The sequence below is a fragment of the Macrobrachium rosenbergii genome, chromosome 5 (genome assembly GCF_040412425.1).
Source record: "Macrobrachium rosenbergii isolate ZJJX-2024 chromosome 5, ASM4041242v1, whole genome shotgun sequence".
Lineage (NCBI taxonomy): Eukaryota > Metazoa > Arthropoda > Malacostraca > Decapoda > Palaemonidae > Macrobrachium > Macrobrachium rosenbergii.
In genome coordinates, this window is record NC_089745.1 from 55,834,055 (window position 1) to 55,850,603 (window position 16,549).

Genomic DNA, 16,549 nt, shown 5'->3' on the forward strand with positions numbered 1-16,549 from the left:
CTCTCGCCCCTTTCCTTCTCTCAGGTTCAGCCCTTCTCCCGAGAGAGTGGCTTCTCCAACGCGTAAGATTTTGTTGGGTTTGCAACAACAGCTGGATGCTCTCATGAACCTTTCAAGATTCGAATCTGCCTGTTAAGAGGTACAGACTTTCACCTTCGTCTCCCTTTGCTTCGGGAACGATACAGAGCGTCTGTCTTCTAGAGAGAGTGTTTAGTGGCTTCCTATTCGTCTTCCCGAGTTGAGGTGTTGGCCTTTTCTCTTGTCTCGCGCCAGGAGCGCGTCTTGCTCTTCGCGCTTCTCACGCTTCACGCTCTCTCACCTTGACGCCGGGCGCGCTCCCAGCCATGACGCGCGCGCCACGCTGTGACTCTCTTCTAGTACTTGCCACGGAGCCTCCGCGCGTCACGCCATGACGCTCGCTCGCTTCGCCCGAGATAGCTTCAAGTCTTGTGTTGACACCGCCCCAGTTGTTCATCATGTCGCACAACTACCCGCTTCAACATTTGATGTCCTTCTTAATTTAGCCAGTACTTGCTTCGGCAGTACATATACTATTTGGAACGATACAGAGAAGATTAGCATGGCTCTTGCGCAAGGATGACACGCTAATCGTGAAGCGTTCCACATTTTTTATGTTTACTATCGCACTCGAGTTACGACTTCTTCGTTCGGCGGGAGTTCCCGCCACGATCGCGAATCGGAACTACTTTCACCACTCACTCAAGACCCACCAGCTGCGGAAGAACATCCTCTTTTCGTCACAGCCTTTGTATGAAGAGAAACTCTTTTCGTCTTCTTCTTCCTCTGATTATCAGACTCTGGCTTTTTCTTAGGATCTGTTTCCTGAGACTTTTCAACCGTCGGCTCCTCTCTCTCCACCCTCGCAGTTGTCTTTGTCTTAAGGGAGCGTTTGACGAAAAAAATCGGAAATAAAATTTTCTGGGATATTTTATATATGGCATCATACATATCCTGACTATCTTCTCAGAAAGTTTTATTTAAAAGTTCGCCACAGTTAGAAGTTATAAACAAAACAGTAACCTATCATAGTCAAATTACATTTTTCATATAATGTAATGATATTGTCAGTATATCGGTGGTAATTTCCTTTTAGCTATGAAATAATATCTAATGCGATCTATGGCAACCCTGTGGACATAGTACGCATCAGCGAAAGACTGGAATGCCGCAGGGCAGTCAGTGGCAGTCATTCAGTAGCAGCTCAGAGCTTGACTAAGTAAAACGTCGCGCTGCCCAACCTGAGCCGTGTTTTGACACTCGCTTCATCTAGCTTCATTTAGCGAAGTTATATTACTTTGCAGGTCTATTTTTTGGCTTTTCATTATGTCATAAAAACATCAAACTGTGTAACAGCAAGCAAATAAATACACAGAGAAGCAAAAATATCGTTTTTCTCAAAACTAAAGTTATCGACATTCAAACTGCATCTCCTTCATAACGCTTCAATCGATCTCAGATACAAAAAGTAAACGAAAGCTTAATGTTTGCATAACAGGGCTTCCATGGGAAGCAACACGAGACCCGCACCACGAGAAAGAGTTTTTTCCCGAAGGAATGTCACTTCCAAGAGAGGTAGCAAGTGACTCCTTCATCTCCAGACTCCCTTTGCAACCAGGCTTCATTTTGCACAAGCCTGGAAAGAGTGAGGGGCAGACGTTTGGTCCCTCCTACTGTTAGAGAGAGGTTACTTGATTCCCTTCCTGTCTCCTCTTGTTTTGTTTTTTGTTTCCCAACTGCCTTCCTGTCAAACAGAAAATTGTTTGACCTGCTCAACAGATGTTCGAGCGGAGAGCAGTGGAACAGATATTGACTCGGTGTTCCCGGGATTTTACTACAGATTGTTTTCTAGTCCCGAAACTTTCAGTAGGCTGGAGACCCGTCTTGGACTTCAACAGGTGAACAACTTGGTCCGGAAGGAAAAGTTCAAGATGGAGACCTCTCAGTCAATACTAGGAGCCCTTCATCCCGGGATTGGATGGTATCTTTGGATCTCAAGATACTTATCTTCACGCCCCAATTCATCCACGTTCGGTGAAGTATCTCAGGTTGTCTTGGGGACTAGACTTACCAGTTCAGGGCTCTCTGCTTTGGACTCTGCACAGCGGCCATACCACGTTGAAAACACCGCTTCTCGTCCGATCAGCGAGTTAAGCAACGTTAGGTCTGGTCAATACTTGATGGTTGACCGCCTGGGAACACCAGATGCTGTTGGCGTCACATTTTGCTCCGAGGGTGTTTACCGTCTCATGAAAAACGTTGCGATGCAGTTGCATCTGGACGTCAGGATCTCACTCTACTTGGACGACTGGTTGATTCGAGCGTCGTCGAAGCGAAGGTATCTGGAGGACCTTCAGTTGACTCTGCAACTCGTGAAGTCCCTGGGACTTCTGGTCTGTGGAGAAGTCGCAGCTGATCCCCTCACTGTCCATTGTGTCTGGGAATTCAGATGTATTCAGCGGCTTTTATAGCGTCTCCGTCGCAAGAACGGCAACTTCTATGTACGAAAAAGTTTGGCCTTCTTGGAAAAGGAAACATGCTAGGTGAAGGAAGGAATGAGTCTGCTGGGGACCATTTCCTCGCTGGAGAAGTTTGTTTTCTGGGAGTCTGCATCTCAGGCCTCTTCAGTTCTTTTGTTGGAGAACTGACAAAGCAAGGAAGACTTGAAAGAGGAATTGAGAATTCTTCCTTATATAAAGAGGATCTGTGGTGGTGGCTCGATCCAACGGAATTGCAGAAAGGGATCTCCCTCAAGCTTCTGAACCCCAACCTAGTGTTGTTTTTCCGACGGGTCGTCAACAGGTTGAGGGCAACACTAGGGGGAGAGAAAGTGTTAGGAACCTGAGAGAGGAACAGGTGTCCTGGCACATCGACTTCAAAGATTTGGCGGCTATCTTTTTAGCTCTCCAATTCTTCGAGGTCCAAGTTTGCAATCGTGTTGTTAGTTCTAGCAAACTCGGACAATACTTGTTCCCTGTTCAGCCTTGCAAAGAGAGATTATTCTTTGAGCCTATGCTCGCAACATTTCGATTCTCACAAGTTTTTGTGGCAGAGGTCGAAAATGTTCGAGCAGACCTGCTCTGTTGGCGCCATCAACTCCTGCCGGAAGGAATGGACCCTTCATCAGGAGGTTTGCCAAGATTTTTGGAAATTTTGGGGTCGCCATCTTGTGGATATTTTCACGACCTCAAGAACAGAGAGGCTCCCTCTGTAAAGCTCATCTGTACTCGACCCTGGGGCAGTTGCGATAGTTGCTCTTCCTGGGATTGGACGGGAATAGATGTTTCGCCTTTTTCCCGTTCAAAATTCTGGGAGAAGTGATACGCGCAAGTTCGCGGCCTCACAAGGGACGAGGATGACTCTCATCCCCATGTTTTGGCCTTGAACCACTGGTTCTCGGAGTTTCTCTTCTGGTTGGTAGGCGTTCCGAGGACCCTTCCTATGAGAGCAGACCTGCTCATACAAACCCACTTCACGAGATATCTTTGAATCTCCCCGCTCTGAACCTGACTGTTTTCAGACTATCGAAACTTGGTCAGAGCGAAGGGTTTTTCTGGCCAGGTGGCACGGGCCATCGCTAGAGCCAGAAGTTCTTCATCTAAAGGATATATCTAGCGAAGTGAGCAACCTTCAAAGGTTGGTGCAGAAAGAAGGGCTTTTCCTCTTCCTCTATCACTGTGAGCCAGGTTGCGGATTTTCTCCTTTACTTAAGAGAAAACTCGATATAGCAGTTCCGACTATCAAGTGTTATCGGAGCATGCTTTCGATTGTTTTCAGACACAGAGGATTGGCTTTGTCTGACAATAAGGACCTCCACGATCTTGAGGTCTTTCAAGACGTCCAAGGTTCCTCAGCTGATTTCCCCTGCTTGGAACTTGGACGTAATGCTCAAGTTTTGATGTTTAGTCCTTTTGAGCCTCTCCACTCTGCATCTCTTAAGGATGTTACTCGAAGCGGTCTTCCTCACTGCGCGTAGAGAGTGAGAGAAGTTCGAGGCCGTCATGTGGGCTTCAAGGAACACAATGCTGTCTATTCTTTAAGCCCTAAGTTCTTGGCTAAGAATGATAGGTCTTCTAACCCTTGGCCTAGACACTTTGAAATTAAAGGTTTAGCAGACCTTATTGGACAGGAACCTGAGGGAGTTCTATGTCCAGTTAGAGCTCTCAGTACTACCTTAAAAGAACACAGGACACTCGTGGTCCATTGGATGTTTTATGGTGTTCTGTGAGGCAACCAGTTAAACCTATGTCGAAGAATGCACTGGCATTCTTCATTAGGGACGTCATTAAGGACGCACACTCTAGTTGTGACGACTCCAACTTCAAGTTGTTGAGAGTTAACGCTCACGAGGTGAGGGCAGTTGCTACCTCCATGGCGTTCAAGAAAAATATGGTACTCAGTGACATTTTTAGTGCCACATTGTGGCGAAGTCAATTCGGTGTTTGCCTCACACTCTTGGCAAGATGTTTAGGTAGCATACGAAATTGCTTTTCGCTGGGACCATACATTGCTGCTTCAGCAACCTTGGGGACAAGGGGTAACTCTGATCCTATCCTTTTTAATTGTGTTTTTTTGTGGTTGTTGGGTCGACTACTGGAGGCAGTCTTCCCAATCCTTTGCAAACTAACGCTTTAGGTGTTGGTTAGGTGGTTAGTAATGCTCTTTTGTCCTCTTTGTATGGGCTATGATCTAGTCACATTGTGGTCACGCCCCGTTGACAGATCATCTAGAAGTCGCCAGCTATATAGGTCACTACCTCGCTGGGGTCTCTAGTAAAGCAGAAGCAGACTAGAGTGACAGTAACCACTCAGTCAGCTACGCTATCAGATAAGGAACCAAAATAATTTTACCAATAATTGGTTTTTTTTCCTATTTCTTGGCTGTCTCTACCCCCCCTCCAAAGGTGGTATTCAGCTATATATATATCTGGCAGGTAAGTCTCATGAACAAAATGATATTTTAATGATAAAATAAAGTTTGTTCATACTTACCTGGCAGATATATATATTTATATTGCCCTCCCTCCTCCCCTCAGGAGACAGTGGCGTTAGAAAATCTGAATAGAAAATGGGAATGGTTCCTGATACCGCCTCCCAGCGGCGGGAATGGGTACTAACCACCTGACCGGCCACTGCGTGTGCCATGAAATTTGAAATTTTGTCGGACTTCGGAGAATACAGCTATATATATATCTGCCAGGTAAGTATGAACAAACTTTATTTTATCATTAAAATATCATTTTATATAAGTAACTTACCCAGTAATTACTTAGTTAAGAGTTTCTACTTGATGGCAGCTTAAATTTTGAAAATTCACGGTACCGCTACTCTCTTGTTCATGTAGGTGACTAACCCAGCCCCTTTCAGGGTAAGAGAGAGGAACAACTCAGCCAAGAGCTCAGTTTGTTTTCTGCCTGCTTAAGGCCAACAAGGTGTTAAGTTACGCAGCAGAATTTGAGTTTCTAATTGAGATCTTCCCCGGTTGGTGAAGTATTTTTGACCCAGTGTCCTTCAGCATTGCTTATTTAGATAGCTTCAGTTAATAGCTTTCTTGTGACTAATCTAATAGACTTACTGATTTTTTACTTACTGATTGTGACCATGTCAGATCCTAGCACTTCTAGTTTTAGGTATTGCAGCAAAGACTACAATACTGAACTTACTAAAGCTTCATATTACTCGCATACCTTGTGCACTGCTTGTAGGGGACAGGTATGTTCAATTGATTTGATGTGCAAGGAGTGTAAGGGATGGGACGACAAAAAATGGAAAACTTTAGCAACTCATCTTTCTAAGTTAGAGAGAGGCTGTAAGAGGAAAGCGGCTTCTAGAGTTGAAGTAAAATCATTAGCTAGCCAGGGTTCTATTCAGACACGAGCCTTTGTCTCTTCTCCTAAATTAACTTCTCCCATTTCCAGCCCTCCTCCAATTCCACCTACTCCGTCTCATGGCTTCTGCATTCCTGACCTGGACTGCTGCACCAGCCTCGAGCAAAGATATGACCAAAAGTTCAGTCTGCTCTCAAGTTCTGTGGCCCAAATTGGGGAATCGATGCGTTTCCTCATGGATAAGTTTAGTGAAAATAGTGCTAGTGCAAGTGAAGTGATAGTGGAGGAGGTGGCTGCCCGCCCACCGACTCTCTTAGGTGAAGGTCACTGCCATACTTCCCTAACCCCAGGAAGAGGCATACTGGAGGCCCAAGGGAGGTCGGTGGGGTTTGCCCACGCCTGGTCGCCCCCTCAGTTGCACCTGTTGCATCCCAGGTTGCGACAAAAGACAGCCACTGGAAAGGCGTCTTAGGTGTTCATGATCTTTCGTGCTCTGGAGACTCGAGTCCAATTAAGAGGCGCCAGTAGTGTTTCTCTGACAAATCGCACCCTCTGGAAAGGTGCTCTTCATTCAGAGATCGGTCTCCTCTGCTACCCAGCAAAAGGCTTAGAGAGCCTTCATGTAGCCCTCAGCCATTGTGCATTGCTTGGGACAGCCCTGAGTGCTTTTCTCAGTCAGATCGCCCTTCAGTAATGCCTGGATTGTCTGTGTCTTCTAAGCATGCTTCTCATTTGACTAAGAATGCCTCTTCCTGAGAGCACCCACGCTCCTCTGATGGTCACTCTTGTTTTGGAAGTGAGCACCCGCCTAGCACCGAGCACCTGTTTGGAGCTGAGCACCCTCTAGTAGCTGAGCGGCCAGGTGTTGTAGAACGCCCAGTAGTAACGGAGCGTCGAGTAGCAACAGAGCTCCCATTAGTGGCTGAGTGCTCAGTTGTCACTGAGCTCTTACTGGCAGCCGAGCGCCTGTTGGCACCAGATCAACTTAGTATGTCGGATCATCATGCAGTTGCGGACAACCCGTTAGTGCCCAAGCACCCTTCTTCATTCGGACTTCCATGGATCACCAGGCACCAGTTCCTGTTGCTTTGGCTTCTTCGTTCAAGCTCTCAGCGCTGTCATCGGCCGGTTTAAACATTGCTAGCACATCTATTGGTACGGGCCCACCTTCTGCTAAGGAACTAGATCTTTTGTTGGCCCCTCTTACAAAGACAGCTGGATAGCATTTTGGGACCCCTACAGAAAGCTTCTTCTGCATCAGCAGTCACACCTGCAGGTCCTTTGCTTTTTCCTATTTCTTCAGATGAAGAGGATATAGACCAGGAGGAAGTTCCTTTAGCCTGTGCTTCTTTGCTGAGGTATTTACTTCAGAACTTTCCCAATTTTTTGGCCCCAGCGGCTCCTGCTTCTCCTGCCTCCTCATTCATGATGAGCAATCACCCTACAAGTTAGAAGAAGCTTCCTAAGATTGTTCTCTTGTCTTCTTCTAAGAGGGCATTGTTGGAAGTGGACAGTTGGGTAGCTGAGAAGAGGCATCAAGGGACGGAGTCCTTCAGCATTCCGCCCTCTCGTCTTTCTTCAAGGAGATACTGGTCATACGCTACTGGAGGAGACGCTTCCTCGTTGGGAGTGGCTGCCTCCTCCCAAGGGGACTTCTCCAGTCTTGTGGATTCGGCCCAGAGATCTGCCTTATACAGTATTGGCTAAGGTTATGTTTTCATCCCTTGAGATTGACCATCTGCTTAAGAAGCTTTTCAAGGTTCTTGAGGTTCTTAGCTTCATAGACTGGTCCGTCGGAGCTTTAGCTAAGAAGATCCGAGATTTTCCTGATCTTCTGGAGGACATTGCAGCAGATTGGCGCAGTGTATTTTCATGTGCCGACAAGGCCGTTAGAGATGGTTCTCTCAAAGTGGCCTTGCTGTATGCTATGGGCATGCTTAAGAAGAGAGAGCTGTGAGTTTCTTTTACCTCCATAAGCGTTATGGCTTCCCATAAGTCAGCACTTCTTTTCTCGCCTCTCGATGGTCTCCATGTATTTCCTCAAACGACAGTAGAGGAAGTCGCCTCCCACCTGCACAAGAAGTCCACACACGATCCCCTCATACAGTCATCTAGACATTCCATGGATTGGACCACAACTACCTCAAAGTCTGCGTCTCCCCTTCAGCTGCAGCCCTATTGAGGCACCTGTTATAGGCCTCGGTCAAGACCGCGAGGTACAGTGCGTTTTGCCTTGCGAGCAATCAGAAGATCCTCCTCCAAGCCTGTGGCTAAGAAATGAGGATCCAGTCCTTCATGCACCTGTAGGTGCCAGACTCCACTTTTTTTTGGGAAAGGTAGAAGGAGAAAGGGGCAGAGCAGTGGGTTATTCAAGTGTTAAAGGATGGGTATTGCATACCCTTCAAAGAGAAGCCTCCATTGACCAACACTCCAGTCGACTTAAAGGCCTACTCCAAAGGATTGGAGAAGTTTTTGGCCCTCTCAGAGGAAGTCTCTTCCCTCCTCAAGAAGGGAGCGATAGAGGTAGTGGAAGATGTTTCCAAAGGGTTTTACAAAGTATTGTTTTGGTTCCCAAGGTCACAGGAGGCTGGAGGCCAGTCCTAGACGTGTGTGCCCTGAACGTCTTCATCAAGAAAACAAAGTTCCACATAGAAACGACCCAATCTGTCCTTGCATCCATTCGTCAAGGGGACTGGATGATACCTCTGGACATGAGAGATGCATACTTCCATGGTCCCATACATCAACATTCAAGGAAGTACCTAGTGCCTCGTTGGGTGAGTTGGTAGAGTTGTCAGCTAGCACTCTGCTAGGCCCGAGTTCGCGTCTCCGGCCAGCCAATGAAGAGTTAGAGGAATTTATTTCTGGTGATAGAAATTCATTTCTCGGTATAATGTGGTTTAGATTCCACAATAAGCTGTAGGTCCCGTTGCTAGGTAAACAATTGGTTCTTAGCCACGTAAAATAAATCTAACCCTAAGGGCCAGTGGTCTGGTTAAACTAAGGTATACTTTTTTCTCACGGAATTACCTGAGATTCGTCTTCAGGAACCATGTGTTTCAGTTTCAGGCTTTATGTTTTGGGTTATCAACAGCCCCACAACCCCACAAGTGCTTACTTGAGTGCTCGACCCCATTGACCAAGTGGCTCCACTTGCTAGGGGTCAAGATATCTCTCTACTTGGATGACTGGCTAATCTGCTCTCTCACAAAAGAGAGATGCTTGAAGGACCTTCAAGAGACTACATTTGAGGCAGAATCTGGGGTTGTTACTGAATCTGCAAAAACCCCAACTGACTCCTTCTCAACAGATTCTGTATTTGGGGATGAGGATAGATACTCAGACTTTCAGGCTTTTCCATCCCTCAGAAGAATAGAAGACTGCCTGGCGAAAGTCAACATTTTTCTGTCGCTCCAGTCATGTTCAGCAACCCAATGGATGAGTCTGCTAGGCACTCTGGCATCCATGGAGCAATTTGTGAAATTGATGAGGTTACACATCTAGAGTTCTTTCCTGACGCATCGGGTCTGGGTTGAGGAGCTCTTCTGGAGGACAAAGAAATTTCCAGAGTTTGAACCCAACAGGAGAGAAGCCTGCACATCAGCTTGAAAGAGTTGAAAGCGATCTTTCTAAGGTTGCAGCATTTTGCAAAGGAAGTCATCACAAGAAGGTGGCGATCTACGCGGACAACACCACTGCGTTGGTGTATATAAGACTTCAGGGAGGGACCCACTCATTCTCCCTCTATGAGATGGCCAAGGATCTGCTACTTTGGGCGAACCGAAACCGAACTCAGCTGATAACTCGGTTCATCCAAGGGAGATGCAACTTGATAGCAGGCGAGCCAAGTCACCACAAACAAGTCCTCCCCACGGAGTGGACTCTGGACCGTTGGGTGTTCTCTGATCTTTGGAAATTTTTGGGAGAGCCCACGCTGGACTTGTTCGCAACATCCAGAAACCATCGTCCTCCTCTGTTCTGCTCCCCGTTTCCAGACCCGCTAGCTTGGGCAACAGGCACAATGTTGCAGAACTGGTCTGATCTGGACCTGTATGCCTTTCCCCGTCCGGGATGATCAGCCAGGTGCTCAGGAAATTTCAGTCACACCAGAATGTCAGGATGACTAGTAGCTCCTTTTTGGCTACAAAAGAAGTGGTTCCCGGAGCTGATTGGCCTATTTGTAGACTTCCCGGGACTCCTGCCAGCCATTCCAAGTCTGCTCAGACAACTTCATTTCAGGAGGTTCCATTATGGCTTATCCACTCTGGCCCTGGCAGGATATCGATTATCAGCAGACTTATACGAGCGAAGGGCTTTTCTAGAGCAGCAGCAGAAGCTGTCTCCAGATGTAGACGTAAGTCTACTGACAAAGTCTGTCAGAATAAGTGGGAAGTCTTTAGAGGGTATAGGTTGATGCCGAGTTCAGTATTTAGGCATAGAGATATAGATGTTTCTACAAACCAGGACCTCTCTGACCTGATCAAGTCGTTCGACATGACCAAATTTAAAAGAGAAGAAGTTTGACCTTGGAACCTGGAGGTAGTCCTAAAATGGCTTATGAGTCCCCGCTTCGAACCCATGCGTTCCTCCTCTCTGAGGGACATTACTAGAAAAACTCTGTTTTTAGTGGCCTTAGCTATGGCTAAAAGAGTTAGTGAAATCCACGCGATGGACAAACGGATCGGATTGTCCAAAGAGGATGCAGCAGCGTGTTCCCTCCTCTTGGGCTTTCTTGCAAAGAACGAGAATCCGTCGCAACCTTGGCCTCGTTTATTGTCTATTAAAAATTTATCTGACGTTGTAGGGACAGAAGAAGAAGAGAGAGTTCTGTACCCTGTGAGAGCTCTCAGATACTATCTTCATCGAACAGAGAAAATCAGAGGTCCAGCAAGCAACTTGTTGTGCTCAGTGAAGAACCCATTGAAGCCATTATCTAAGAATGCACTCTCATTCTTTTTGAGAGATCTCAGTGTAGAGGCACACTCCCAGATTAAGGAAGACGAATTACCTGTCCTGAAGGTAAGAGCTCATGATGTGAGGGCAGTTGCTACTTCGGTAGCTTTTAAACAATCTATCCATAGTTTCTGTTGTACGGTCTACCTTCCACCTGAGAGCTCACGAAATCTGGAGCATTGGTCCGACCCTCACATTCCGGAAGAACCTGTCGGTTCCTCAGGTATTGAAAGCGGGGGTGTGGTCTCAACAGACCACCTTCACTTCTTTCTACCTTTGGGACATTGCCCACAAGTTCTTTGACACCTTTTCCTTGGGACCTGTGGTGGCTGCTCAACAAGCTGTGTAGCTTACCTGGCTCTCTAGCAGGACAGGGTTGCATCTCGCCTAAGATGTGCGCTTGTGGATGCGAGAATGAGTGAGAGTGACTGGCCTCTCCTTCTTCTCTTCATCCTGGCTCCCGCTAGAGAGTGGATTCGATCTGTTACATACTGGATGTGGCGGTCAATGCAGGTAAGCCTATACTTTGAGCTTCCGTTCTATTTCCTTTCAGGACAATAGAAGCAAATCGACGCCTTCCTCTAGCAGGGGGAGGAAGGAGATCATGACAATAAGACAAACCCGATACTGGTACTTGCCTTACTGTCGCCGACTTTTAAGGTTCATCCTAGCCTGTTTTGTATGAAGTGATGTCTTCCTCATTCGTACGAAAAGGGCCAGAAGTCTGACATTTGATCTTGCGTTTCCTACAACCCGATCAATTTATCAGAGGCAGGTTTCCCTTCCTCACTCTGTCGACCAGGAAAGGAACCCCAGGCGTGGCGAACTCCAGTCAGTTCTAGAGACTCACTCAGATTCCTCCCTCCAACTAGTGAGTCTTCCTAATGTAAAGGACCAATGGTTTGTATATTGTGTAGGATCAAATCACAGTTTTTTAAAGTAAATTGTATTTTTCCAAACTATACAAACCTGAGGTCCTTTACATTACATATCATGCCCACCTCATGCCACCCCTCAATCTGACACCCGGGCTGAAAGGCAAATTGGAATGTTTACATCCGGGCAGGCGGGACTCCCGCCTACTGGACGGTAGTTAACTGCCTAACCACCTTGTTTGCAAGTTCAACGGCAGTTTCCAGCTAAGCTGTAAGTAATTCCTGATGTAAAGGACCTCAAGTTTGTATAGAGGAAAAATACAATTTAGTTTAAAAATTATATTTTCTCCCAAACTCTAGTTAATGCAGAATTGATGGGCTATAGTTAGTTCTTAGGGCAACCATTTGGTCATCTTTACTCTTTGCTTATTTGTGTAATTTGCAAGATTGTCTGAGTTTGTAGAGTTTAGTACTTGTTTAGATTATACCCAAATTATTGACCATAAGGTTTAAGACCAAATCTTCCAATCCAGTTCAATGCAATCTCTATACACTGGTAATAATTACCTTGAAGGTTCAAGATTTTTGCTCTGCACCTATTGTTTTATCTTGTGTTAATAGAATATATAGATTTAAAAATGCAATATATTGTATTGACTGAAGCGGTGTGATTAAATTACCATCTTTGTATTTTACAGGTATACGCAGTTTACGCAGCCCAAAAACTTTAGGCTACAATGCAGATCACATTTTGCTCCAACTTCAAAGTGACCGCTTGGCTATCCTTGCTACAAATGGAGGTGGGAGGCCCACCATGGTGGGTGTTATACGGACCCCTCCGGTACGCACTGCACATCTGGGTCAAGGAGGAGTACTGGTGCAGCCTGTAACTGGAAATGACCTTTGTATCCTTTTTGAGCTTGATATATGGTTTTGAGAGTGATTACCACCTTATATTGTAGATGGAAGTTTCAAAAGGTAGTCTTGTGTGATCAGTGAAACATAATATTTTGTAAACATGCTTGTTTGTCAGTGCCATGTGATAATGCACATAATAGCATGAGTTTTATCTGAATGATAGATCTATTCTCAGCTTGTTAATTAGATTCTCCTTCATGCTTAAAACTAGTTACTCATTAGTAATTTTAATTGTGTTTAATTACATGTGCTTCTTATGGTATTTTCCTCAGTGGCAACCCAGCATTCTTATCAGGTTTTATGGAGACTTTTATATAATATTGAATACAAACAATTGCCTTTTATGTAAGGTTATTCCTCAATGCAAGCTGAAATTGGGTAACAAGGCAATTAACTGGTGGTCAGTCTCCCAGCTCACCTACCATCAACAAGCACTTTTTCCCCAGCTACAGTCAAATTAAGGTGTCTTTTTGAGCTCTGACTGACCATGAGGTTGAAACTACTTTGATCTCTTTTGTTGTATGCATATAGTGTTTGTGTTTTTTTTATTCAAGATGTACATCAACAAGGAAAGTGACCAACAAAAGAGATATGGATGTAAGTGGGTGTTTGGCTGCTTTATTTTCTGGGTGTTAGTGTAACCAGTTTTGTATTTCTGTACTAGTGCTAGGAGTGTACTGGTTAGTCCCTTCGCAGTGGAGAGGTTTGGCAGCAGAGGAGGAAGGTCAAAAGAGTCAGCTGGTTTCTTTGAAGGGGATTACTCCTCTTTTTATACAACTGAGTCTATTTGACTCTCTCCTTCCCAACTGCCATCTTTCTCCCACAACCTTCTACTCTGGCAATGATAGGAGACAAGCCTCTGTTTTCTGATTGTGCCAACCCAGGTGCATGTGCTGAGCTCTCTCCAGGTGAGACAACAGCATGTAGTATTTGTGGTTTGTCACCTGTTCCCAATGCTTTGTCTGCAGCTTCACTAGAGTGCTTTCAGACGTTTCTGTCAGTTAGTATTCTGTGTGACGGTACTCAGTGCTGTTTAATCTCCTGTTAGCAGTTAATTGTCTTCTCTTTGGGGATACCCCTACAGTATCAAATATAGGCCATACTCCTCTGATGCTGCTTCCTGAAGAGAGTAAAACTTGTTGATGGAGTAAAGTGAAGAAACACAATCTTGTTACACCCTTCTCCTCCTCTTTTAGGTTTTCCTCTTTGCCTCCTGCTTCTTATTCCTTTTATAGGAAGAAGTTGTCATTGTCTGGGAAGCCTTCTCTTAAGAGGTCACATCAGTCTTTGAGAGTACATTCCTTCATCAAGGGTTGGCAACATGAAAATTTTTTTTTAATACCTGAATTTCATGTTGAATTAAAGGCTTGGGGAGTGTTCTTATATGCCATCAAATACTGTATAGCATATAACAGGGTGACCAAGCTGTAACAAAGTTGTTTATATTTTTATCAGTGTCAGGAATGTTGTTTTTATTCTTTCAGTAATATGAGCAGTTTATACCAAACTTATTTATATTGTTAGATCATTACCAGGAATGTGGTTTATTGCTTAAAACTATGGTCATTGTATTCCCGGGGTATCAACTCTGTGTTAAAGTACTGTTGATAGTTTTCCTTAATTCATTCCTTTAGATCAGTACTCTATCATGACCTGCAAGATGACAGAGGTCATTAACCTAAGTTTACAACGAACAAATTCTGATCTGATTGAATGGGGATCTCTTATTAATTCATCGACTGGAGAGACTATATCTTTGGTTGATTCAGATCGTCACTTGTATGTCACTCATTTTAAGAACAGAAAATTAGTGAATAATAAAGGTAAGAAATTTTGTTCTCATACTTTAGCAGTTATATTTTGTCACTTACAGTTGGTTAGCTTATGATGATATATACAGTAGTACTATCCAGTATTTTATAAATGTGTATGGACAATTTTAGAAGACCAGTGATACATTCGATACTGTTTTGTGTCTGTTGCATCTTGTGGAAAAAAAGATTCTTGTTCAAAATATTTTTCATGTATTGGTCAAGTTACAGAATTACACTTATAAAATTTACCCTCCAATCAAGCATCCTACTGTGCATTCCAGATGCCATGACAGTGTTTTTTGTAAACAACTTTTAAACCAACTTATGGATTTCCATGCCACTAAAGCACTGAGTGTTTCAGATTTCGTCCTAATTCTCAAAAGTAATGTGCATTGCCGTATGTGTTTCACCAACTTTTTTACTTAAGAAAATGAGGTTAAAGCTGCGCTTAGCCACCCAACCATCCGCAAAAGTGATGTGTATCAGTGAAGTTGGTATAGCGTATCCCCCACTATACAGTAAACCCCCCGTATTCGCGTTCTCACGATTCGCGGATTTCTCTGTGGAATGTATCTACCCATTATTCGTGAAAAATTCGCCCATTCACCAAGAAATATTCACTAATTGCTGTATTTTCATATTTTCATGACTAAGTGCACTTTTTGTGATAAAACTATTAAAATACTCAGGTATAAGCATTTTTAGAGGGTTTTTCTTGTGTTTAAACTATCAAAATAGGCAGTTCTAAGTGTTTTTAGTGGTTTTAAGTATTCGCAGATTATAGCTATTTGGGGGGGGTTGCGGTACGCATACCCCATGAATAGGGGGAGTTTATTGTGCAGTAAACCCTGCATTTGTGTTCGCACAATTCATGGACTCACCTATTCGTGGATTTATCTATGGAACATATATACACATTATTTGCGGAAAATTCGCCCATTTGCAGTATTTTTCACGGAGAAACATCCACTAATTACTGTATTTTCATATCATTTTCATGATTAAATGCACTTTTTGTAATAAAAATATTAAAATACTCAGGTACCCAGGTAGTGCTAGAGTTACGATAATTTGCCTTACAATAATTCAGTTTTGCAATGGGGTAAGCAATTAATACCAATATGACAATATTTATGAAATATTTTTAAATTTCATGCTGGTGCAGGCAGCAGCATACAATCGGGTGGTGAGAGAGACCAAATTACAGTTGACCAACTTCTTTTCCTCCATCTCTTTATCCCATCTTCTAGTTATAAAAGTAAAAGAGAATGATAAAAGTATTGTTAGTAACGTTATACTCTTGCGTAAATGCATACAGCCTTAAACAACAGAACAAGAAACTGTTGTTTTGCTTATTACCGAATCAGAGGGCAACAGTCGTTTTGAGCATATTTCAACCATCGTACGGTAGTAAACAATTACCGTAGTTATGTTACAAATGACATTAAGTAGAGTAGGACTGATATATTTTTACGTCATGCCCTTATTCACTATGGATAAAAGATCAGCAAGGAAATATACTGCTAAATTTAAGCTGCAAGTTGTAGCTGAAGTTAAGAAAACAGTGTTCAAGCTGCTAATGACTATAAATTATCGCGCATCGACAACATGGATGAAACTCGACCATAATTAAAATTGGAGCGAAAGTATTTTAATCAAAACTACTGGGCATGAAAGAACACGTTACTGCTGTTTTTATGCTAATAAACGATAAATACGTAAAGCTCGTATTATGATAAAATCAAGTGAAAATAGCGAACGAAATCTTGATTTTTTTTTGCACAAGACAAACATGCCCCCAAGTGGCCAGTGTCATCTAATAACGAAAAAAATAGCTAAATTAATTTCACAACGAGACGTATTTAAGTTATTTCAACTTAAAAACACTTCATATAATGAAAAATTACCTTGTCCCATATAAATAAAGTATCTAGAGATTCATTTACGCTAACTAGAAGCAAGAAAAGCACTCTGAACTAATACGGTGAAATAAACTTACCGTGCAGTCAATTTCCAAACCAAAACATTGATTGCTATGATTGCAATTTATAATACAAAAGCAATATAAGAATATACAGTATACAGTATTATTAGATATAGTGAAGTAAAGCATAACATTTTAAAAGATCCATGGAAAAGATACA

At 43.7% G+C, this 16,549-nt stretch overlaps 1 protein-coding gene, 1 non-coding gene and 1 pseudogene across 2 annotated transcripts in view; all 3 read left to right on the forward strand.

The window, feature by feature from the left end:
• LOC136838811 (spatacsin) overlaps positions 1–16,549 on the forward strand; it is a 125,469-nt gene that overhangs the window by 18,066 nt on the left and 90,854 nt on the right. Inside the window, 2 exon segments of the mRNA XM_067104422.1 lie at positions 12,372–12,578; positions 14,226–14,414. Coding sequence (XP_066960523.1) covers positions 12,372–12,578; positions 14,226–14,414 — 396 coding nt within the window.
• LOC136839086 (U6 spliceosomal RNA) lies at positions 528–631 on the forward strand. The gene has a single exon (XR_010853204.1). It is a non-coding gene; the product is annotated as a U6 spliceosomal RNA (small nuclear RNA).
• Positions 2,119–2,235, forward strand: LOC136839078 (5S ribosomal RNA; annotated as a pseudogene).